This window comes from Cricetulus griseus, chromosome 6 (genome assembly GCF_003668045.3).
Source record: "Cricetulus griseus strain 17A/GY chromosome 6, alternate assembly CriGri-PICRH-1.0, whole genome shotgun sequence".
NCBI lineage: Eukaryota > Metazoa > Chordata > Mammalia > Rodentia > Cricetidae > Cricetulus > Cricetulus griseus.
The window spans coordinates 32556439-32579449 of NC_048599.1; the positions used below are offsets into that span (position 1 = coordinate 32556439).

A 23011-nucleotide genomic window follows, 5' to 3' on the forward strand; every position below is an offset into this window, starting at 1 on the left:
TTTGTACGTTTGCCACTTTTTAAAGTCATATTTTGCATTTCTCAGTCTTCTCTTATGGGGAATGAGTTATAGTGATGTCAGACCCTGCTCAATGGTTAGGCAATCCAGGCCAGGGCACACACCTGCTGGAGGGATGCACTTTATATTGGGGCTCTTATCTACCAGCATACTGACAGGTAGATGCTTGAATATATAGGGAGGTGCTTGAATGATGTGACAGTCTAGGGACAGGAGGCCCCAGAATGCTAGGAAACAGAAAGGAACATTTAACTTAGCTCCTAAAATTTCCTTTTGCAAGAAATTAGAATTCACAGCATGAAATAATCCCTTACAGGGGTGAAAGTGGGAACAAATCTTCTCCCTACAAAAACATGAAATTAGTTAGGTGGATAATCAAGAGTAACCTCGGAGGAGAAAAACTTTGGAGGAGTAAAGGTCACAAGGGACTGTATCTGTAAGATGTGCACACACACACACACACACACACACACACACACACACACACACACACACACACACACACACACAGACTCATGGACTCATGGACTCATGGACTCAGACTCATGGACACAGACACATGAGAAGGGAGAATAGCTGAGACCTGGTGAATTTAAAAATATCTAGAATAACTGACTTATAAGGGTACCAGATCCTGTGTTTATATATATTTTTTCCAAAATTTGTGTCTCACTTCATGTGTTGTTTGTATTCATTGAAAAAACACTGTACATTGTTAATGTTATTAGATTGAAGGTTATGTATTGAAACTAGTCATAATGACCCATAACTGCATTCTAGGTCTTGAAACTTGAGGCAGGAGAATTGTGAGTTAGAAGCCAATTTTAGCTAAATGTAGAGATTCTGTATTGAAAAAGAAATAACAAAAAAGTTATTTATTGTCAATGTTTTAGCCTCAACAAGGTACTCCAGGAATATAGGAAGTAGTTAAGATACAGGGTAGGACTTAAGGCAAGTTCCTATCTCAAATCCAGCCATATAGCGTTTACAGTTGATGAAACTTAAGGAAGACTGAGTTTCTGAGTTTATTTAGATGAAAAGTCTTGGCTTCCTGAGTGTAGGGATTACAGACTTGCACCTCCATATCTAGCTTTAGATTTTTTTTTTGGTTAAAGTTCATGTTTGCTTTTACATTTGTTCCAGTCATAAAATTACATTAAATTAGCTATACCAGAAATGAAGATGTATTCACTATTGTATTCCCAAATTATCCTCAAAATTGTTAATGAGAGCAGTTAGCATAGTGATATACTTTTGCAGTATGTAGGCAATAACAGCCACCTCTTTTTATTTATACTGCAAGGCAAAATCAGAATCAATCCTTCTGGAAGATGCTGTTTTTAAATATTTGTAGGTGGTAAGTTTTAGTTGCTATTCAAACAAATAAATATATGTCTATTAATTGGAACCATTCATAGAGATTATGTAATGTTAAGATTCACTAACTCAATTACTATGTATTCTTTTTCTTCCTATCAGAAATCCCCCATTTGAGACCAAAGCCGGTATATGTTACTATAACTCGAGATAATGAAACAATTTACAGTACAAAAATTCCATACATGGCAGCTCGTGTTGTTTTCATTAAGTGGATTGTAACTTTCTTTTTGGAAAAAAAATATTTAACTGCAACACAAAACACTAAAAATGGAGTTGATGTATTGCCTAAAATCATCCAGGTATGCCAGCCATTGTTTTAAAGTCTCTTTTTCTTACGTAATAAACACACTCACACATTAGCAAAGAAACTGATAGAACTGTGGTTCTTGTAGGTTTTGATTTACTGGCTCACCTGTCTGCAGGGCTGAGGTTTCAGAGGGGGCTTTGGTCTGAAACAATGGCATGCAGTCCTGGAATTGGCTACAAGAAGTCAGTCTCAGGGACAAGGAGAATTCTGCGAAGATAGCTCTCATGGGTATTCTCCTGTCTCCCTTCTTTCTCCTTTGCTTAAGTGTTGTCTCTTCTGAGCACAAGCACAGGGTCCTGTCTTTTCTTCATTAGCCACCAGTAGCTGGAAGGGCCTCCGGTTATGTAGATGTGACCTATGGAGCGGGCTCATGCCCTCCTCTCCCTTCTCAGGAGAGGACTTGGACTAGCAGCTCAGGATCCTGGGGTAGCTGTTCTCTTACGGTGTTGTTTCTAGAAAGACATCTGCCTTTGTCTGAGGCCTTCAGAACAGACTTCTTAGGTAGTAGGGTCTTCAGTATGTGTGCTTGGTAGAGCACTACTATTTTTAGAACTTATAGATCAGTCTCATTACTGAAGGGTCATGGCTTAGTGTGGGTTGATTATTATTATTTCTTGTGCCCAAGAATAGGGCCAGAAAGTATAGTGCACTTATTGATTTGCTGATGTCAAGGAGGATCCAGAAATAGGACATTGATCCAAGCAGGGGAAATATAAGCTGGAGGAAGCAGATCAGTAGTTGATGTACTTCAGGGTCATTGGTGCCTGGGTGGAAGGAGGAACACCAAGCAGTCTAGATCCTTGGTGGAAGAAGGAACACCAAGCAGTCTGGAGCCTGTCAGAGTACTCAGAGGGCAAGCTTGTTTTCAAGAGTCTCTGGATAGAATTACAATAAGAATGAGGAGGGTTTGCTGAAAGATAGTTCAAAACAAACAAAACAAAACCAAAAAACTTTAAGTTTATAATAAACTTTGGAAGTTAGAAGATGAAATGAAAATGGTAATGATTATATTTATTTCCTTAAAATTTTTATTTTCAATTTAAAATATAATATTCTTTCATAGATCTAAAGTGAGGGAGCTAAGTGTGGTGGTACACACTTAATCCTACTGCTGCAGAGTTAGAGGTAGGTGGATCTCTGTGAGTTCTAGGCCAGCCTGGTCTACAGAGTGAGTTCCAGGAAAGCACAGAGAAGCTCTGTCTTGAAAAACCAAAACCAAAACAAACAAGGAAGCAATCACCAAACAAAACAACAAAGCAATTACTGTCCTTGTCAAGGTGCTTGATGCTACATAATTTTTCATGCTGTTTTAGTTATTTCATTGCTGTAATATAAACCTCAAGACTTAGTTTCTAAAAGCAGAAACCTTTCAACTTAATTTTTTTATTTTACTTTGGGGGACAGGATCTGGCTTAGTACATCTTGTGTATTTCATGGGCTCTTGAGTGGTTAACTTTAGCTGGTTGGTCTGGAGGATCTAAGATGATTTCATTCTCGTGCCTGTTATTGCTAGTTGGAGAGAAGGCTGGCTCATCTGGAACTGGTTTATACTGTTTCACTAGCAAGGTCATTGGATTTCTTATATGGCTACTAGGGGCTCCAAGAACAAAATGTTTTAAAACATGGAAAATGTTAACTGTTCGCCTTTTGGGCCTGGGCCTGCTGATTCTCAATGCTTTTGTTATAAGCAGTCTTCCAAGTTTTTACACCTTTGTGACAGCAGAGTAAATGAGTAAGTATAGAGCTCTGGTGTGATGATGGCACAAATTGCATTTACACATTAACTTTTTTTGTAGTTTCACAAATGCAAATTAAACTTTTTAGCTGACAAGATTTCACAGCCCTCTTCCCTAAAATAACATAGTAGTTTTCCTGTTAAGTCACTGAGTTGAGGAAGGATTATTTGATTAATTAGAAAATTGGTAAATAGAAGTTCAGGGGTCATGCTTCAGGCACCTTGCTATACCCTTTGCAAGTTGATGGTAATCAGAGTACTTGGAAACAAGACAACTCCTGTGTCTGGGGGTGTGGATTCTTGGCAGAGCACATGCTCACATATGTAAGATTGTGGGTTCCTTCTCTAGTACTGCAACACACACAAAACCCAAAAGGCAATGAGCAAGACAAGACTCAATTTTGCTGGGTGCTGGTGATTGAGGATGTGGATTGCTATGACATGTGATGACATTTTCCAGACAGTTGGTGGAGGTGCAGCACAAGAAAAGGTGCCAGGGCTGGATGGTGACGGGTCCACAGAGCAGGACAAAAGCCATTCTAACAGTAGCACCCTGTCTGACCGAAGACTCAGCAACTCCAGTCTCTGTAGCATTGAAGAAGAGCATCGAACAGTATATGAAATGGTGCAGCAAATCCTCCTGTCAACACGGGGTTATGTGAATTTTGTGAATGAAGTATTTCGACAGGTGAGTGTATGTTATATATTCATGAAGTTGAAGTCATCTTTGTTCTTGAGTTAGGCAGCTTCCCATTGCTCTAACACATGGCTTAGTGGCTTCAGCTTAAATATAGGAGGTGCATTTTGTCTCAGTTTCAGGGGTCTCAGTCCAGGATCACTTTGTTCTGTTGCTTTGGGCCTGGGGCAGGGCAGTATATTAAGGTAGGGACAGGAATCAGGTAAGGCCCATTTACCTTATGGATGGGTGTGAAAAAAAGAGCAAGAAACTAGAGTCCTACAGTCTTTTCTGAGGGCATACTCTGCCATGACTTATAATATCCCACTAAGCCATACCTCTTAAAGTTTATGCCGCTTCTCAACAGTGCCAAGTCAGAACCAAGTTACACATGGGCCCAGGGGAGGATGGGGCGTTCCAGATCCAAACTGTAGCATTATTGTTTTATTTATGACAAGGTAAGCAATAGTACTGATTATTTGGTCTAAATTATAAAATTAAGTAATAGCCCTTCCAGGCCCATCTTTAGTTTGTCACAAGTTTTTAATGACCTACATTTTTTTTTTTAAATCACTATACAGTGTAGGAAACTTGAACAAATACTTTTATGCTTCCGAAGCAAACTCAACTCAGAGCTGGGTGGATAGGAAGCTATTTTTAGTACTTAACACCAAGTGAACCTAGTATTCGCAGAGCTTCAGAGCTCACACACCCAGAGGCTCTTTCAGAAAGTTCTACTTTTCCTGAAACATTGTGTGACATGAGTATGTAATAGAAATATTTGTGACACAGGAGAAAAGAGATGGATGAGAAAGGGAGTCAAGGAGAGAAAGGCTTTTTCGTCTAGGACCCTGGAATATCATACCTCAGATAGGAAAGGTGCTGGGAAGAGCTGAAGCAGGAAGCGGGGAAAAAAAAGGAAGAGATCAGAAGCTGGACTGCAATTGATGCCTGAGGTTTGCAGCAGGGTTGGTGCTCCTGAGTGGGGCACAACAACATCTAGGATCAATTTTGACTGGAATATTGTGGCTAGCCAACTTTATTACGTTATAAACTTATCTTATAAAGGATAAATGTACCACTATGATTAAAAGTCTGTAATCTCAGTATTTGGGAGATGGAGGCAGGAGGATCAGGAGTTTAAAGTAAGTCTCAGCTACACCGCTAGCTTGAGATTACCTTGGGCTACTAGCATGAGGTCTTCCTTGTCTCAGAAAACAAGCAAACTAACTGACTAACTAAATAAATGTATCATTATCAGAAATTGATTAAGAATCATAATATATAGGGTTGTTTAATCTTAGTTTTGTGTTTAGCAAATCATTCATCTTGGTTCCACTGCCTTAGAGTACTTGCTTTGTTGGATATTGTTTCTGTTTTTTGTTTGTTTGTTTGCTTGCTTTTGTTTGTGTTTTTGTCAAACAAAAAACAGAAACAATATCCAACAAAGCAAGTACTCTAAGGTATCCCAAAAGTCACTTTCTTTGGTCTTTTGAAAATAGTGAATGTAGGCTTTTTTGTTGTTCTTGTTTGTTTTGTTTATTATTTGTTTTTTGTTTTTTTCTTGTAAATGTGGCCAGAAGCTTAGCTGGGTGTAATAACCTTAGGTCACTCTTGCACTTAGGAATTTGTAACCAGACCTCTTGACATACAAATCAGAGCCAGGAAGACTTTATAAGGACTTTGGTTGTAAAGTTGAAACTTGGGGATGAGTACATTTAACAGTTTTAAAAATATAAACTTGAACATGTTTGAAGTAAGCAAGAAACTGTTACACCTGACAAATACATACTAGAAAAGGAGAATACAGAATTTGAAATGAATAATGGTAACAGAAGAAGACATCAGTGTATAGTCTTAAAGCAGAATATAGACTAAATTGAGTAAAGAAATGATCATGCACCTGCCTCAGAGTGGCAGAGGTAAAAACTGGGACAGGTTGAAGCAAGTAGCTTTAATGAGCAAGCCTGATACCTTGCTTGCTTCTTGCCCTGCTTTATTCTGGTTTTGTTTGCTTTTTATCCAATGAGAATATCCTGTTATAGCTATAGATATTCCTTTTTTTTCCCTTTGAAGATCTGAGTATTTGCAGTACTTTCGCATAAGCATCAGTTGCAGCATAGCTGTGTGTCCTGGCTAGTTTTATGTCAACTTGACACAGACTAGAGGAGGGAGCCTCATTTGAGGAAATGCTTTAAGATTGGGCTGCAGGTAAGCCTGTAGAGCATTTTCTTACTTAGTGATGGGGGAGGGCCCAGTCCATTGTGAGTGGTGCCATCCCTGGGCTGGTGGCTCTGGGTTCTATAAGAAGCAAGCTGAGCAAGCCATAAGGAACATGCCAGTAAGCAGCATTCTCTATGGCCTCTTCATCAGCTCCTTCCACCAGATTCCTGCCCTGTTTGAGTTCCTGTTCTGACTTCCTTCAGTGATGAATGGTGATGGGAATACATGAACCAAATAAACCCTTTCCTCCTCACCTTACCTTTGATCATGGTGTTTATCATGGCAATAGAAACCCTGACTAAGACACTGCAGAGTTAAGTTTTGTTGCTACTTGGTGAAACTAAACATTTGAAAGAGAGAAGGTGGTGGGGAAAAAGAAGAGCTTTATTGGCAATAAGCTGGAAAGTTTGTAGATGAGGACCCTTGGGTATCTCAAAAAAAAAAAAAAAAAGGAAGAAGAAAAAGACACCATCTTGTAAGGTGTTGCAGGTACAAGGCTTTATAGGAATTGATTTTGGGTGGGGACACAGGGTGGGTAGGGCTTTGAAATTGGCAGGAACAGCAGTAATCCTGAATTTTTGGTCGTTTGTTTTCTTTTTTTAATTTCAATTTTAATTTTAATTTAAAGGCACTCATATTTACATATACATCCCCCCATTCCCTCCCATTCTCCCATGTTCCCCACCAACCCCCCCACCCTACCTCCCACCTCCTCCCCAGGGATAGTGAGACCCTCCACTGAGAGACCATCAAAGACTGTCATATCATCTGGAGGAGGGCCCAGGACCCCCTTCCCGTATCTGGGGTGCAATAGTATCCCTCCATAGGGAATGGGCTCCTGAAGTCCATTTGTGCAGTGGGGATCAACACTGGCTCCACTGTTAGAGGTCCCATAGACTGCCCAGGCCTCCTAACTGGCACCCACATTCAGAGGATTTGGTTCGTTTCAGTACTGGTTCCCCAGCTTTACAACTGGGGTCTTCGTGCTCTCACTAGGTCAGGTCAACTGTTTCTACAGGTTTCTCCAGCACTGTCTTGGCTCCTTTAACTCAACCCCCCCCCCAACTGGATTCCAGGAGTATGGCTCAGTGCTTAGCTGTGGGTGGGTAGTTTGCTTTTCTGATGCACAGACTGTTGGTATCTGTAAGTCACTAGAGGTTCTAGGTTTGTTGTGTAAATCTAAAAAAAAAAAGTTGCTGATTAAATAACTTTATGACCCATGACATTTTAAGTCCTTTTCCTAGGAATAGCTAACTCTGCAGTTAGTAAAGTGTGTAGAAGGCATCTTTCATAACAGGACAGCCAAAGGCAACTGTCTCTGGAGAATAGGGGAAGATGGCTAAAGGAACAGCTTTCCCTGAGTAAGATAGTGAAATGAAGCTTTTCACGAAAAAGAAGAATTTAACCCACTAGGTCATTTCAGCAAGAGGTGCCCTTTGTAGCAAAGCTAGTGGGAGACCTGCAGTAGAGTCCCCAGTCATGTGGCCACCAAACTCAAGGATTTTAAAGATAGACTAAAAGCTATGAAGCTAGACTATTAAGTTAGAGTTTCCCCTTTGTAGCACACTATACATTTAGTTACTATGCATTCCTGTGTTTTGAGTAGTTTATCATTAAGAAACTTGCAGTTTTTTAAATTAAATTTTTACTTTTAAGTTAAAATGTTATTACAGCATTTCTTCATTTCCCTTTTTTCCCTCCAACCCATCCCATATTCTCTTTCCAACCCCCATGTCCCTCCTCCTCCTCCTTCCCCATCTCCTTTTCAAATTGAGTCCTTTTTCTTTGCTTATTATTGTTATACACACACACACACACACACACACACACACACACACACACACACGCGCGCGCGCGCACGCGCGCATCCATACAAATATCTAAATACAACCCATTGAGTCTGCTTTGATAAATATATATATATATATATATATATATATATACTATATATATATATATATATACATATATATATGTATATAATTTCAGGGCTGGTCACTTTATACTATATAACCTGTTAGGCAGGGCTCATCCCTGGGAGAGGGTAATTCTTCTTGTCAGCAGCCATTACTTACTTGTAGTTATTTATCTAGGTGTGGAACTACTTGAGATTTCCTCCTTTCTAAGTTACCATGTCTGTTAATGTTGCTTTTGAGATTATCATTGCTCAGGTCTTGTTCAGGTTGCCTTTTCTAGAAAATGCAACCCCAAAGCAGATTTCTTGGTCCTCTGGCTCTTACAATTTTTCCACCCTTTCTCCCATGGTGTTCCTTGAGCTTTAGGTGTAGGAGTTGTGCTAAAGATATATTTGCTGGGGCTTGGCCCCCCACAGTCTACTGATCCAGTGGTATCCATTGGTGGCTTTTTGTGATGGTGTCCATCTGATGTAAACAGAACAGCAGCTTCCAGTTTTATAAACATAATGTTTTTCAGAGTTTGTCTTGTATGTCTTATATGGCTCCACCAGTTTGTCTTCTGGTTAGTATTTACATGCTACATGTTTTTCTAACTTTACTGTCTACCTCTGTGGACATATGCTTTGGATTTCCCCTCACAAATTGCAGGTGATTTTTGTTTTTAACTTTTTCTAAAATGCAATCTTATAATCTCTGCCTTTTGATTGCAGGGTTATTCTACTTCCATGTAACATAGTGACTGCTTTTCTTGGATGTAAATCAGCAGTCTTACTTTTACTTTCTAATTGTACCAAGGGTTTTTTGGCTAGTTGTCCCTGTTTTCTCTCGTATTTAGGTGTGTGGTAGGTATTATACTCACCTGCATTTGTTTAATGGCCAGCATCATGCATCTCTAATTTAAAATCTGTTCTCATTTTCAACATAAGTTCAAGTTTACCCCATTTATTCCTTCTCAGATTATAGGACTTTATAATATATTTGAATTCCACATTATAAAATGAATGTATTCATGTATACAATACTTTTCAGAACTACTGTATGTTATATCACACACACACACACACACACACCATGTGGTTTGTTTCTTTGAAGGTAATAGGTCCTTTTTTTCTTCTTGGCTGCTTTTAGTGTTTTCTGATTGCCTTTGGTTTTCAGCAGTTACACTGTAAAATGCTTGTATCTGTTCTGCTTTTCTTTGTGATTTGTGACTATGTGGATTTTTGTTCTCTCTTCTCAACCATTTTTGCATACTGCTTGTCCCATACTTTGCATCTCCATCTACCTCTGCATAGGATGACCTTGTCATTGCATTACCTTTCTTGCCTCTGCTTACTTTTCTGTTTACTATATTCCACAGATTTCCTTCCTATTTCTCCCAGTTTTCACTTCAACTGTGTTCCTTTTGCCCAACCTATACACACAGCTTTTAGTTTGGATTGTTTTATTTTCAGACTTCATTTACTTCAGGTTCTGTTATTCCTGGTATCTAGATTTTCTGTCCACTTGGGTCATGCCTCTTTTTTTAAATTATGATTTTATTCAAATTGACTTAGCATATTTCCAATGTTATTTAGTAATATGTTTGTTATGAGAAATCCACATATGTCTGTTTAAGGAGTATCAAGGATTTATTAAGATATGGAAAGGGGAAAATACACTCACGAATACAGGATATGGTAAATCCAGCTACAGAGTCCTCGGAAAGCTGGGAACCAATCACACACTGCTTCATACCGCCTGACCTGGTCTTCACCACCCAAGCAAGAGTGAGCATCCTCCTCCCTCCTTCCTTTTAAGAGGTCATGTAGGCAGACAAGAAGCATCACCTTTATTGGGCCAGGTAGTCCAAGGCAGAGCAAACAAATACCCACTGTGCTTCCCTTTTTTGTGTAAATAAGAAGGTTCTATACCGAACACAAAACTATATACAATAAGAATGATTAAGTGTTGTCCAGGAGAAAGAAAGGGTAATAACATAAACAAAAATGGAGCTACAACCAACAAGAACAACATTAGTAAAAAAAAAAAAAAAACACACACTAAATGTCCGAATCATAGGTAAATGGCAAATTACAGAGATTATTCCAATAGCTGTCCTGTCCTAAAGAATCTGAATCTAGTACCTAATATGCTCTTAATTAAGATACGAGAAGACTGTAACTGTGATTATTTAGTCTTCAACCCCATCAAAGACCTGAGGAGGAAAATAATGTTACTTGAGTAAACAGGAAGTGCATGCAAGCAACTTCTGAAAAATGCAAGAAATGACAGAGACATCTGACTGCCTGGATAGTCACCCAATGTTTTTCTGTAATGTTGGGGCATCCACTTTTGGCTACAGGCCTAGAATATCTAACAGCATTTTCAGAAGCAGGAAATTTTGAAAGACTGTCCTACCCTGTCTTGGCAAGGTTCAGCAGTCTCTTCTCCTTGTGTCCTGTACGTCCAGATCGGGACAATATGCTTACTGTCAGCAGTTGAGGCTGGGGCAGTTCTTTGTCCAGCAGGCTATTTTTCCAAGAAGAAGACTGATTTTATATGGAGTGTCTTTGATACCCAACCTCCTCTCGGGAATAGATCGGTACTGCCAGGAGCAATCATGTCTCAGGTCAACAGAATTCTAAGTTATTAAACATTTAAATGCCATATTCTCTAGGTCTATGAAGTGTTTGAAGATTACCTAACCATCTGACATATATCTCTGTATATTTAGAAAACCTAACTTATATGGCTATAGGTATGACAAGCATGGGTAACTATTAACATATATTTTTTACCTACCTAAATAGCTTAAAGACTAAGGCTTCATATATAAAAATATACAATCTATAAACAGATGTACAGTATAAGGACAATGACTTTGAATATACAAAATATCTTGATCAGAGGTAGAACTGTATAGTGCAATATGATAACAACATCCTTAATATGTGTCAATATCCTAAGCAGAAGTAGAACATACATATAGCATGACAAGTGTAATTTGCATTTGTATGAGTATATAAAAATGATTTAAACAGGAGTAGGAACATATGTATAATATGACAAATATAGTTTTGAATTTGTATCAATATATAAATTATCTTAGCAATAGAAAAAATAATTTTACATTTGTATCAATATACAAAAATCCATACCAATGCAAATTATCTAAAAGCTGATAGTTGCTGAATTAGTTTGCTAGTAGGTACCTTATTATCCTGTCCTTATCTATTCCCCGTTTTTCTTTTCCAAAAGAGATTCCTGATTCTAAACTTCATTGTTCCATCCCCAACCCTATTCCAACTTATAACAAACCCCTAACAGATAACAATTATCCATAACCCTGAGAACACAAAACCAGTTGGGAGAGAGGGTATCATTTTCTAGAATTGCTTCCTGCTCTCTAGGGGGCAATGGTATCTCTGTGGGATTCTGAAAAAAACAAACAAACAAACAAACAAACAAACAAAAAACCTAAACTAAAACAATGATTAAATCTCATTAGGACTAGCTATAATATTTGTAGCCAATCTCAGAGTAATGGACAAAGCTTATCTGAAGTTTGGTCTAGAGGTGTGAGATGCTGGACCATCTCAGTTAGCCACTTTGGAATTATCTTGAGCAGTTTATAGTCCAAGTTGATCTTTGAGTGGTGTATATCGCTTCAGTAGAATCATTGTGAACCAGGTAGACTCATTGTTGTGGGGCCCCATCTTCCTCTGGAGACTTCAGAGATCAGGAAATTTTATTGTTCACTGTGGAAAAACTTAAACATTAGTAATATCAGAATGGAAACTTTAAATTTTAGGATAGCACTATATGTAAAGAAAGGTTCCAAAGAATCAAGAATAAATATGGGGAGAAAAAGTTTGGTTTTTTTGTTTTGTTTTCTTTTGTTTTGCTGTGGGTTTCTGCTTCTGCTTCCATCAGCTACTGGATGAAGGCTCTAGAATGGCATATATAAAGTAGTCATCAATCTCATTATCAGGGGAGGGCATTTAAATCAGGAGAGGATAGCCTCTCCACTGTTGCTTAGATTGTTAGTTGGTGTCATCCTTGTAGATCTCTGGATATCTTGTAAATTCCTAGTGCCAGATTTCTCTTTAAACCTATGATGGCTTCCTCTATTAAGGTATATCTTTTCTTGCTCTCCTCTGTTCTTCCCCTGACTCAACCTTCCTGCTCCCTCATGTCCTCCTCTCCCCTCTTCTCCCCTTCTCTTTCTCCTAGATCCTTCTCCCCTACCCCCATGCTCCCAATTTGCTCAGGAGTTCTTGTCCCTTTCCCCTTCTCCAGGGAACCCTGTATGTCTCTCTTAGGGTTCTCCTTGGAGAAAAAGAATTTTTGACAACAATAGTCACTATATTTTTAGTTTTCTCTGTCCCACACTGGTGGCTCTTCTGATATGAAACAGAAACTCTTAATATTTTCTTTTGGCAGCATGCTTGGATTTAGAGAAGAAGAGAGCTATACTCTGACTCTAAAGCCAGCTTTGATTTACAACAGAGTTGGGTCTACAATTTTTCTGAGAAGTAAAGAGTTACAGATATTTAGGTAGTGAGATTTTACCCTGTAGAGAATATCGGTACCATTAGGTCTGATTTTTCTTTGTCAAGTTTTGTCTGGTTAGCTTTCCCTTCTTCTTTACACATAAAGATGTCCAAGGTCTTTTGATTTCTTAAAGATGGGTATTTCTATTTTCCTGTAAAGACAAAAACAGAACCCTTCCCTGGCCCTTGTTTGGTGAGCCTCCTTACAGCTTGTAGGATTGTCAAGCCGATGGATGAGCTACCATTTCTCCTTATCAAGAGGTTTTTCCTGTTCAATTGAATCTTTATTAATTTTGATGGTATCCATAGCTTTTTTACTCTTTGAGGTGTGTCTTCAAGAAATCGACCATGGTCAATGCTCTTTTACTTTTTTTTTTTTTTCCTCATGACAGGGTTTCTCTGTAGCTTTGGAGCTTGTCCTGGAACTCGCTCTGTGGACCAGGCTATCCTTAAACTCACAGGTCTGCCTGCCTCTGCTTCCTGAGTGCTGGGATTATTATCCTGGCTGTTTGTAGAGGTATTTTTTGTGGTTTTTTTGTTGTTTGTTTTGTTTTTGTTTGGTTTTTATAATTTTATTTTCCCCTATACAAGAGCTACTCCTTGCTGTCTGTGAGGAGGATAGTATGCTATGCCTTTATATCGCTTTTGGATTACTAAGTTGTCTACATTTTGTCAAAACTGATTTAATGGTCCTTGTATTTCCTTCTTTGTAAAGTTTTTCTAAATAATGTACAATAAAAATGTTAGACTTTAATCAGAAGCATGGAGGCTGAAGTGTTTGTAGATCAAATAGAACAATAAAGTACAAAAGAAATAGAATGGATTGAAGGAAGGATAGAGGGATGTAAATATGTAATGAAACAAATATAGTACTGCTAATAACATTAGATGAATAGAGATATGGCTATTCACTATGAAAAAATTAATTTTATTTGTGTGATTTTTTTTGCAATAAAATTCAGGAAGAAGTGAAACAACATTCACTTTGTCATAAACCATTGTGTTTATGGTGTTACATGGCAGAATATTAATTCATTCAATTTTTGTAATCTTTTGATAACAGAGACTCCTGTGTTCTGGGATTTGATGTGATCTGGTTGACACCTGTGGCAATGTCTGTATCTTATGTACCAATGCCGAAGTGACATCTGCCTGTCATTGTGTCCTTTGTTGTGAAACTTAGGGGTGGTATTTAAAAAGTGTCCAGGAACTATTGTGGCTCATTTGTCCTTGTCTGTGTCCTTGTCCTTGTCATTCAGTCATTTGGGTGTGGGGTGCTAGTCCTTCCTGCCTACCTTGTATTACAGCAATAGGCCCTAAATCTGAGATGCAAAAGGCAAATGCATTTCCTCTTCAAAGTCATTTTTTCTATCTTCTTTCAGTAAATCACAAATATCTAAGGAGATTCCTTAATATTAAAAATTTCCTCAACTGAGAGATGGGTCAGTTGGTAAAATGCTCAGATCCCCTGCACCCATGTAATAAAATGTGGTACCATGTGTCTGTAATCCTAGCACTAGGGAAGCAAATATAGAAAGACCCTGTGGCTTCTTGGTCAGCCAGTCTAGCCAAATTGCCAAGTTCTTATCTGATAAAATAAGATGGTAAAGCAGTTGAGGAATACGTCCAATGTGGACTTCTGGTCTGTAAGTGCACACATAAGGTATTTAAAGTTCCTACAAATGTGCACAGTATTACCAGTGGCCAGGTTGGTTAACATTTGCGGGTGAACTTGATGTTCTGATAAATGTAGAAACCTGTCTGTGAAGAAGGTAAAGGAGAAAGGCGGGAAGGAACAGAAGTGGGATGAAAGAAAGGTGAGAGAGGAAGAAAAAGGCAAAACAAGCAAGAAGAGCTCATATTTGTAGCAGTCTCCAGCTTCTGTAGTGTTAACTAACCCAGGCATGGCCACATCAAGTTTCCACCTGAAAACTTGGCTCATCTGAGTGCAGAACCTAGAGCAGGTAAATGCAGCCAGCCCCCATGCCTGCCACAGTCTATCTCTTACTTTACAAACCATTTCTCATTTTTTTGAGGAAACTTACAAGTTTAGTTGTAATTATTTTATATAGACAATTAAAATACCTGTATATGTATGGTTTAGTTAGTTTTGTACAAAAAGCTACCTGGATAGAGATGAATCTGTGAAACTTTATTATTTTTCTGTTCCAGTTATAAGGATGTCATTTTCCTTCTGATGAGTGGTATACAGAAAAGTGTGTGTGTGTGTGTGTGTGTGTGTGTGTGTGTGTGGTCTCTGTACAAGTTAAATATTTCTGAAGTTGGTAGTGGAAATGACTGTAAGGTGGCTATATAATGATCTGAGCTTGTGTGGCATTAAAGAGTTTCTTGTTTTGTTTTTTTCTTTTCAGGCATTTTTGTTGCCTTCCTGTGAGATATCTGTAACAAGAAAAGTAGTTCAAGTATACAGGAAGTGGATCCTGCAGAACAAACCTGTGTTCATGGAGGAACCAGATAAAAAGGATGTTGCCCAAGAAGATGCTGACAAATTAGGAATTTCAGAGACTGACTCCAAGGAGGTAACATTATTGCTCAGACTCTGAGTTGAGGGCACATACCTCTTGGCAAAGTAGAGGTTAGCCATGAAGACAGGCAGGAGCATAACATTCTCGGGCTGTTTGGTTCTGTGAGGACCTGCCTTAGAAGCATTGTTCATGTTCCCTCTTTGGTGGGCAGTTGTCTCCTTCACCCTTAGCCTAGAGCCTTATGATCATGGCAACTTTCTTAATCACTGTTGCAAGACATCTGTTTTCTCATATTCTGTAGTTCTCTCTGTGAGACTGAAAAGCTGTTATGCACTCCTTGACTTGTTTAAATAAATAGTTGTTGGAAAAATTAAATGTAGAATGTTTTGCCAGACTTGTCTTTTGCAGTTCACTGTCCAGAAGACATCTGTATTAAATATTTGGAGAGATTAGCTGAGTAAAGAGCAAGTACTTCTGGTATATCAGCAGTGCTGCCTTCCCTGCAGGAGGCACTGTCCTATTCAAAGCTAAGGCTTGAATAAACCTAAAATGACAGCACGGAACATCCTGCTAAGCACAAAAGAAGCAAATTATATTTATCTTCCTGATTAAATTAATTTACAATATTTGAAATCCTTAGCCAGAGACTTAAAATTTTTAAATGTCTGAATTGATTCTGTTGTTTTGCTGTTTCAATATTGGGGAAATCATTTTAGTAACTAGTTATGAGATCAGATCAACAATAAGCAAGTAGAATTTGTGTAGGGTCCTGTTTTCTTTGTCCCAACATCAGGCAAACACAGCTCTCACAGTACACACTGAGGCCTGAGACCACCTTGGGTGCTAGAAGTCAAGTGCTAAGCAGAGTTTAAGGAACTAAGTATGTAAACACAGGCTTGTCCCTACTTGGCTAATGGATTATTAACTTCTGAAGGCCTCGTCTGAAAGTTCTGGTCATAAACGATCATCCAGCTGGGGACGCACCTATTCCTTCACAAGCGCCATGAGCAGAGGGTGTGTGACAGAGGAGGACAACACAAATGTGAAAGCCGGGGCCCAAGCTATGTTGCAGGTATGCTACCATTGGGGACACAAAGACAGCCCTGGTGGAGAAGACATTTTGAATACTTTGTTTAATTAGAATAACGTCAGATGAAGTGCACTGTTATTTTGAACATTGGGCACTAAAGAGCCCTCAAGTTCTAAGTTTTTCTTCCCACCCACAAATGAAAAGTATTATTTTTTTTTCTATTTTTTTCCTATGTAAGAATTGGATTCAGATTTTGAGGATTATTTTTTAATTAATTTATTTATTTTTAAATTCGAAACAAGCTTCTTTTATATGTCAATCTCAGTTCCCTCTCCCTCTCCCTCTCCTCTTACCCTGCCTCCCACTGGCCCCCCTATCCCATTCCCTTTCTGCTCCCCAGGGAGGGCGAGGCCTTCCATGGGGCATTTTCAAAGTCTGTCATATCATTTGGAGCAGGGCCTAGACCCTCCCCCATGTGTTTAGACTGGGAGAATATCCCTCTATGTGGATTGGTCTCCCAAAGTCCATTCCTGTACTAGGGATAAATACTGATCCATTACCAGAGGCCCCATAGATTAACCAGATCTACAAACTGACATCCTCATTCAGAGGATCTGTAACAGTCCTATGCTGGTTTCCCATCTATCAGTCTGGGGTCCATGAGCATCCCCTTGTTCAGGTCAGCTGTTTCTGTGGGTTTCTCCAGCCTGGTCTGCACCCAAGAAGGATTATTTTACAGTGAATGTGAAATATAGGTGTCTTCCAAGCACATCTGAATAGTTACTTAGATTTAATTTGTAAGAACTTATTCCCTGTGTATGCACAGACACCCAGACACAGGCACACACACACACACAGTCACACACACACACACACACACACACACACACACACACACACACACACACACACACACACACACTCACACAGAAAGGAAGAGAAACATAAATAAAAATAAATCTTAAAAAAAGAGTAGATGATTTTACTCATGTAACTGCAGAGAACTTTGCTGTAGCTTATCGTTATAGCCTGTGATCTTGGTACAGACACTTGGAGGGTTCACTTGCCCTTTGTCCCTGTAGCTCTCTCTTTCCATGTGCATTGCAGGCATCCTGTAGCTCTACAGCTTGAAAAGTTTCTTAGGATTTACATTGTTGTTTTTGTTCTTCTTGTATTCAGTAACTTGTCTCTTGAGTGGTTGCTTGTGGGGAAAGGAGCTTGATGGAGGTCTGATGAGAGCATCTTGATACTGCTGCTGGGGATGAGTACAGTTTGAACAAAATACTTTGATTGGTGTTACCTCATTGATGCCAATACAGTGACAAGTATTCATGTGTTGGCTTCTTGAAGCTATTATTAAAAGTGTAGTATATGAAGACTTCATTGGGAATAGGTAGAATTTTCAAATTCAAGAAGACAGTACATGAAATTAAAAGGCTTTGTATTATATTATTTTTTACTTAGTCATATAGAAACATTGTCACTAAAACTGCTTTAGTTTGTTAATCAGAAAATTCTTTGTTTTATTCAAAACCTTATTCAGATTCACATTGTAATTTTTTTTATCTGGTGGTGATTATTAGTGATTTTTTTTCCCTATAAAATTGGGACATGAAAGCTTTTTCATCTTACAAAAGCTAAACCTTAAAGACTGTCACCAGTTTTTTTGAGTGTGTTGGTTGGAACCTGTCTGGTTAGCCTATGTGTTTTATTTGGGATTTTCTCCACTAAGAAGCCAGAGAAGCAAGAAAAAAAGAGGCCGGAGAAGCTGGGTTTGTTTATACTACCTCATTGCTTATACTGTTTAACCTAAAGGAGATCTACAAAGGAGTATGCACATAGATAGATATAACCCATCTGATCTATTTTATGTGTACCTTTTGCTTAAATGTGTATCTCTGTACTGCATGCATGCCTGGTTCTCAAAGGAGGCCAGAAAAGGACTTTGGATTCCTTGGAACTGAAGTTACAGGTGGTTGTGTGCCACCATATGGGTGCTGGGAGTCAAAGCCAGGCCCTCTGAAAGAGTAGTGCTCTATCTAAGTCATCTCTCCAGCCCCAGTCCTATCCATTTCTATCACGAAGTTGACAACAATGAACATCTGAAATTGATGGGCCACAGTGTCATCTTTATGGATGCTGACATGTTCTCTCACTGTAGTAAGCAGTAACTTTCTGTCAGAGAACCAGAGTCAGCCTGCTGATACAGAACAGTGGACTTATATCCCAAAGATCTGGGGCAGAGCCTATGCTGACTCTCTCATTGTTCTTTTGTAATATTCTTTTATCTTAAGAATTTGCTGAGACTATTGTGTCTTGCTACATAATAGCTTTCTCCTATTTAAAAAAAGCCCTGTGACTGGAGAGATGTCTCAGCTGGTAAAACATTTGCTACACTACATGAGGACTGAAGTTTCTAGAAGTCAGCTGGGCTTGGTAGCCCACCTATAATCCTAGTGCTAGGGAAGCAGAGACAGGAAATCCCTGGAGCAATTTAACTAGCCAGAGAAGCAAAAACTGAGCTCTGAGTTCAGGGAGAGACCCTGCTTCAATATAGAAGATGGAGAGGTAGTGAAGAAGACACCTGATGGCCATTTTCAGTCTCCATATGCACATGCCCATATGTTCAGTCCCCCCACTCCCACAGGAAAACACACACACACACACACACACACACACACACACACACACACACACACACACACACGGAAAAAAAAAGAATAAGAAGTCATAATCCTAGAAGACACAACATCAACTATGTGGCTTGTCTGTTTCCAGGCACACCACTGCTCATCACTCAGTCCTTACACCTCATGGGTACACTTGGAATATTCCATTGGAAGCAGGTTTCATGTACTGTACTGGTTACTTCTATCAGTGCCACATGGGTACTGATTCTTATTGATTCTTATTTATTCTTATTATAAATTGATTCTTATTTCTCCAACTTGATGTCTTAAATTCACTTTGGAAAAACAATTATAACTTCATTGTCTAGCCACAGGCCTCTTCTCTGACCTCTGTCTATCCCAGACCTTCTCATTCTGACACTGTGGTGGTTCTTCTTCTTCTTCTTCTTCTTCTTCTTCTTCTTCTTCTTCTTCTTCTTCTTCTTCTTCTTCTTCTTCTTCTTCTTCTTCTTTTTTTAATTGTTGCTGTTGTTTTGTTGTTACTGTTGAAAGATAAAACAAGTTCAAATATTTTATAACTCATGACTAAAGTAACAGTGTTTATATGGAATAACAGGGAAAGGCCTTGTAGGCATCTACCTAGGCAATTCTAAGGGATGAGCTACAATACCTGGAATATGTATTGGTGCCAGTTGCCGTATTGAAAGAGTCTGTGGAAATAACCCAAAGGGATTCATTGGTCAAAGGGAGATAATATTATCTGTAGGTGAGATTTACTGAGATGTATATGATTAATTGTATTTTCTAATGTAAAATTGTTGGCTTTAAGGTCTTTCTTACAAATGCTGCGAATGTCTTTTTGCTGGAACCGTGTGCTGAAGTTCCCATGCTCCTGAGAGAACAGGTAGATGCCTGTAAAGCTGTTCTGATTATTTTTCGGCGCATGATAATGGAACTTACAATGAATCAAAAGACATGGTAAGTTTACTTCAGAGCAACATCCCCAAACAGCTGTCTTTTCTTTTCAGTATAATTAAAGTGCTAAGGTTTCCATTTGTCTGATGTCTTTGCAAAACTGGCAATAAGGTAAGCAGCCGCCCCCTTGGCAGCTTCTGTGAATTGTGGCAAAGGGAACTACCCAGCACTTGCATAATTCATTTATTTCCATATTATATTTTAAAATGTTCTTGAAGAGGAGATAGAATTAAACTCCTCAATAGTGGATTTTCTCATTTTAAAGTGTTAAGACAGTTTTATGATAAGTGGTGTGTGCTTTATAATGTGATTCCTCATAACTGAAGTTTGTTTGTTGTCCCGAAGTGTTATTAACTTGAGTTTTATGCCTTCAACTTGGTATTTTAAATTCAGTTTGGAGAAAACAATTCTTTTAACTAGTATATTATCATAGTGACAGAAAAGTACAGTGAAAAAGTGTGTCGTCAATGATTTTTCCTTCCCTTTTTTTTTTCTGTTTTCCTGTTAATTGTGTTCTTAAAGGTAAAATGTGATAGATGTTTTCCATGTCTGTCTCCCATAGTAGCTATCTCTACATCGCCATCAGTGTTCTCAGTGATAGACCAGCAAGCTCTGAGCCATGCTTTCCCCCTTCCCGTTGTCTTCACATGGAGCCTGTCTTAGAAATGCCTCTCATGTCTGCCTGGATGTGTTCATATCACTTAGTCACCTGTAAAACCACTACAGGTGCCCTTATAGCTCAGATTCTAGGGCTTTGGGGCTACTGAGGTCCTGTGGCAGTGGAATCCTTTCTGCACTGGGAATTTTTCTAGGACCACACCTGTTTTATAGATGCTCTAGAGCCAGTACTATTGGTGTTGTACAAGGTGTCTGTCCACAGTAAGTGGAAAACTCTAAAAATAAGGCAAGGGTGGGCTATCAGAGGCCACCGGTCATGAAAAGGAGGAAAGGATAGGGCCAGAGGAATTCTGTCTTATAGCAAGTTCACAAATATCAAAATGAAGATTTGAAAGTATAAATTAGTATAAATTACAAGGTCACTTTTCCTGTACTTTAGCAATCTTATCAAGTCAAGTAGCTATTAAATTTGGGAACAGTACAGCCATGCTGAGTGTGATGTAAACCCAGTCCAGTGTCATGGCAGTCAGAAGGACCCAGTGAGAAATGATTTCAACTGAACGGTGCTCCTTATACCACAGCTATGTGAATAGTATTCTTCTGTTTCTTTTCTTAGAAAGCTATTATTTCTGTACTCATTGTACAGTCTTATAGTTTTTATAATCATTTTATTCTGATGAAAATTTTAGGAAGTAAAATAAAGCAACTGTTTTTTTCTCCTTTAGTACTTTAGAGATTCCCAGATAAATGTATAAAAAGATAAGTGTAGAAGTAAATAAAAGTAGTAACTAGGCTTGGTAGAAAATAGAAAGGTCATGGTCTGCTTCCCAGACAGACTGTGCATAGTTAAGTTCCAAATGCCTGATGCTTTCTTTTGATTCTTTCCTCTCCCCAGTTTCTCCTCCTCTCCTTTATTTACTCCCCTTTCCCTCCCTACCTCTCTGTTTCTTTTCTTTCCATTTAGTAATTCACTCCTGAGTATCTATTATGAATACACATTGGTGCACTAAATAGCATGCCCCACTGTGACAGGGGTTTGGGTATCCTGACTGAGTGGCAGGGCCAGCTCCAGCTCTGTCGTTTCTGTTTCCTCTTCTCTTCAGACTTGCTGTCCTGCGCTCCGCACATGTGTCTAGATCTAGGTGGTGCATTTGTCCTCCTCCTCCAGGATCGAAAGAAAAAGCAAAACAAGTAAAAATGTGGAATAGAGTGCTGGAAGAATGGATGTTAATAATAAACAAACAAACAAATGAGCAAAACTGGTACTAACGCCCAATGGAGCCAGATACCAAGAGAGCAGATAGCAAATTCCCAGAGGTCATAATACCACGAGAAGGTTACTGAGATTCTGCATCATCTGTCCAATGCACAGACACAGGAGAAAAGAGACCACAGCCTACAGATCTGTTTGTCTGACCTAGACCAGATTGCTTTGTCCTATTCTTAATTTCTTCACTAGAGACTAGGAAGAGCAAGAAGAAAGGAGTGCAAGTGAATAAATGGTTAGGGCTCAAAACCTTATAGGAACCAGAACGATTCCCTTAGAGAATGATTGGACTTCCTGTCTATATGGAAAATAATTATGTTGTCCTTCCTCACAGAGTCTATGCATACGAGAAACACAACTTGGCTATATAAAGCAAAAATGATCTTCTGCTGTTTTAAACACCAATTGCCATAATTATCAGTACTGTGTTGATTCTTTAAGCCTATTATGTAAAGTCCCCTTCTGTAAGACTGGTGACTGAGCTATGGTGATTGCAGCCATCCCAGGTGTGCACTGTGGTGTAGGCAGGATCTGCCAGGCACAAATGGACTGCCCATCAGTATTCAGTCCTGACCTTTTCAAACCCCTCCTGTCTTCCTTCAGGAACCAGAGTCATGCAGTGTTATTGACTGCCTATGTCTTCTAGTAAAGACCAGAGTTAATTTTGTTTTCTATCACAAAGGCAGATGAGGGGACTTTATAGGTTAAGTAACAAAATGATGGAGAATGTCAGAGTACAGTATAAGTTCTGACTGGCACAGCTATACCCTTAGTGAGTGCCCTGGTGTGCTGGTTCAACTGGAGAAAACCATCTTACCTTCTGTCCTGCAAAGAGAAAAGTCAGGCTGGGAAGATGTCTGGAAGATGTCATCCTGCCAGTTGGCATGGATGTGGAAAGCATGTTTGTAAAACTGTGGTAGCATAAAATATTTTATATGGGTGAAATATGATCTTATTTTCAAACTGGCACCTAGACTTTTAGTACTTTCAGATAATATGCGATTATCAGTGTTGCTGACTGCAATCTCATACCTATAAAGTACTTTGGAGATGTAATTACTAATGTGAGCTTTTATTTTGGGTGGCCCAGGGAGCAGATGTTGCAAATCCTTCTCAGGATAACAGAAGCTGTCATGCAGAAGCCAAAGGATAAGCATGTAAAGGACTTGTTTGCCCAGAGCTTGGCAGGGTTGCTCTTCAGGGTAAGTCTTTTTTATT

At 39.0% G+C, this 23011-nt stretch overlaps 1 protein-coding gene across 5 annotated transcripts in view; it reads left to right on the forward strand.

Annotated features, from left to right (window-relative positions):
• Ralgapa2 (Ral GTPase activating protein catalytic subunit alpha 2) overlaps positions 1-23011 on the forward strand; it is a 281098-nt gene that overhangs the window by 68619 nt on the left and 189468 nt on the right. For all 5 annotated transcript variants that reach the window (XM_035446794.1, XM_027421594.2, XM_035446793.1 and 2 more), the window contains exons 9-14: positions 1498-1697; positions 3901-4128; positions 15160-15327; positions 16208-16345; positions 19763-19911; positions 22884-22995. In XM_035446794.1, coding sequence (XP_035302685.1) covers positions 1498-1697; positions 3901-4128; positions 15160-15327; positions 16208-16345; positions 19763-19911; positions 22884-22995 — 995 coding nt within the window. The remainder of the gene's footprint in view (positions 1-1497; positions 1698-3900; positions 4129-15159; positions 15328-16207; positions 16346-19762; positions 19912-22883; positions 22996-23011) is intronic.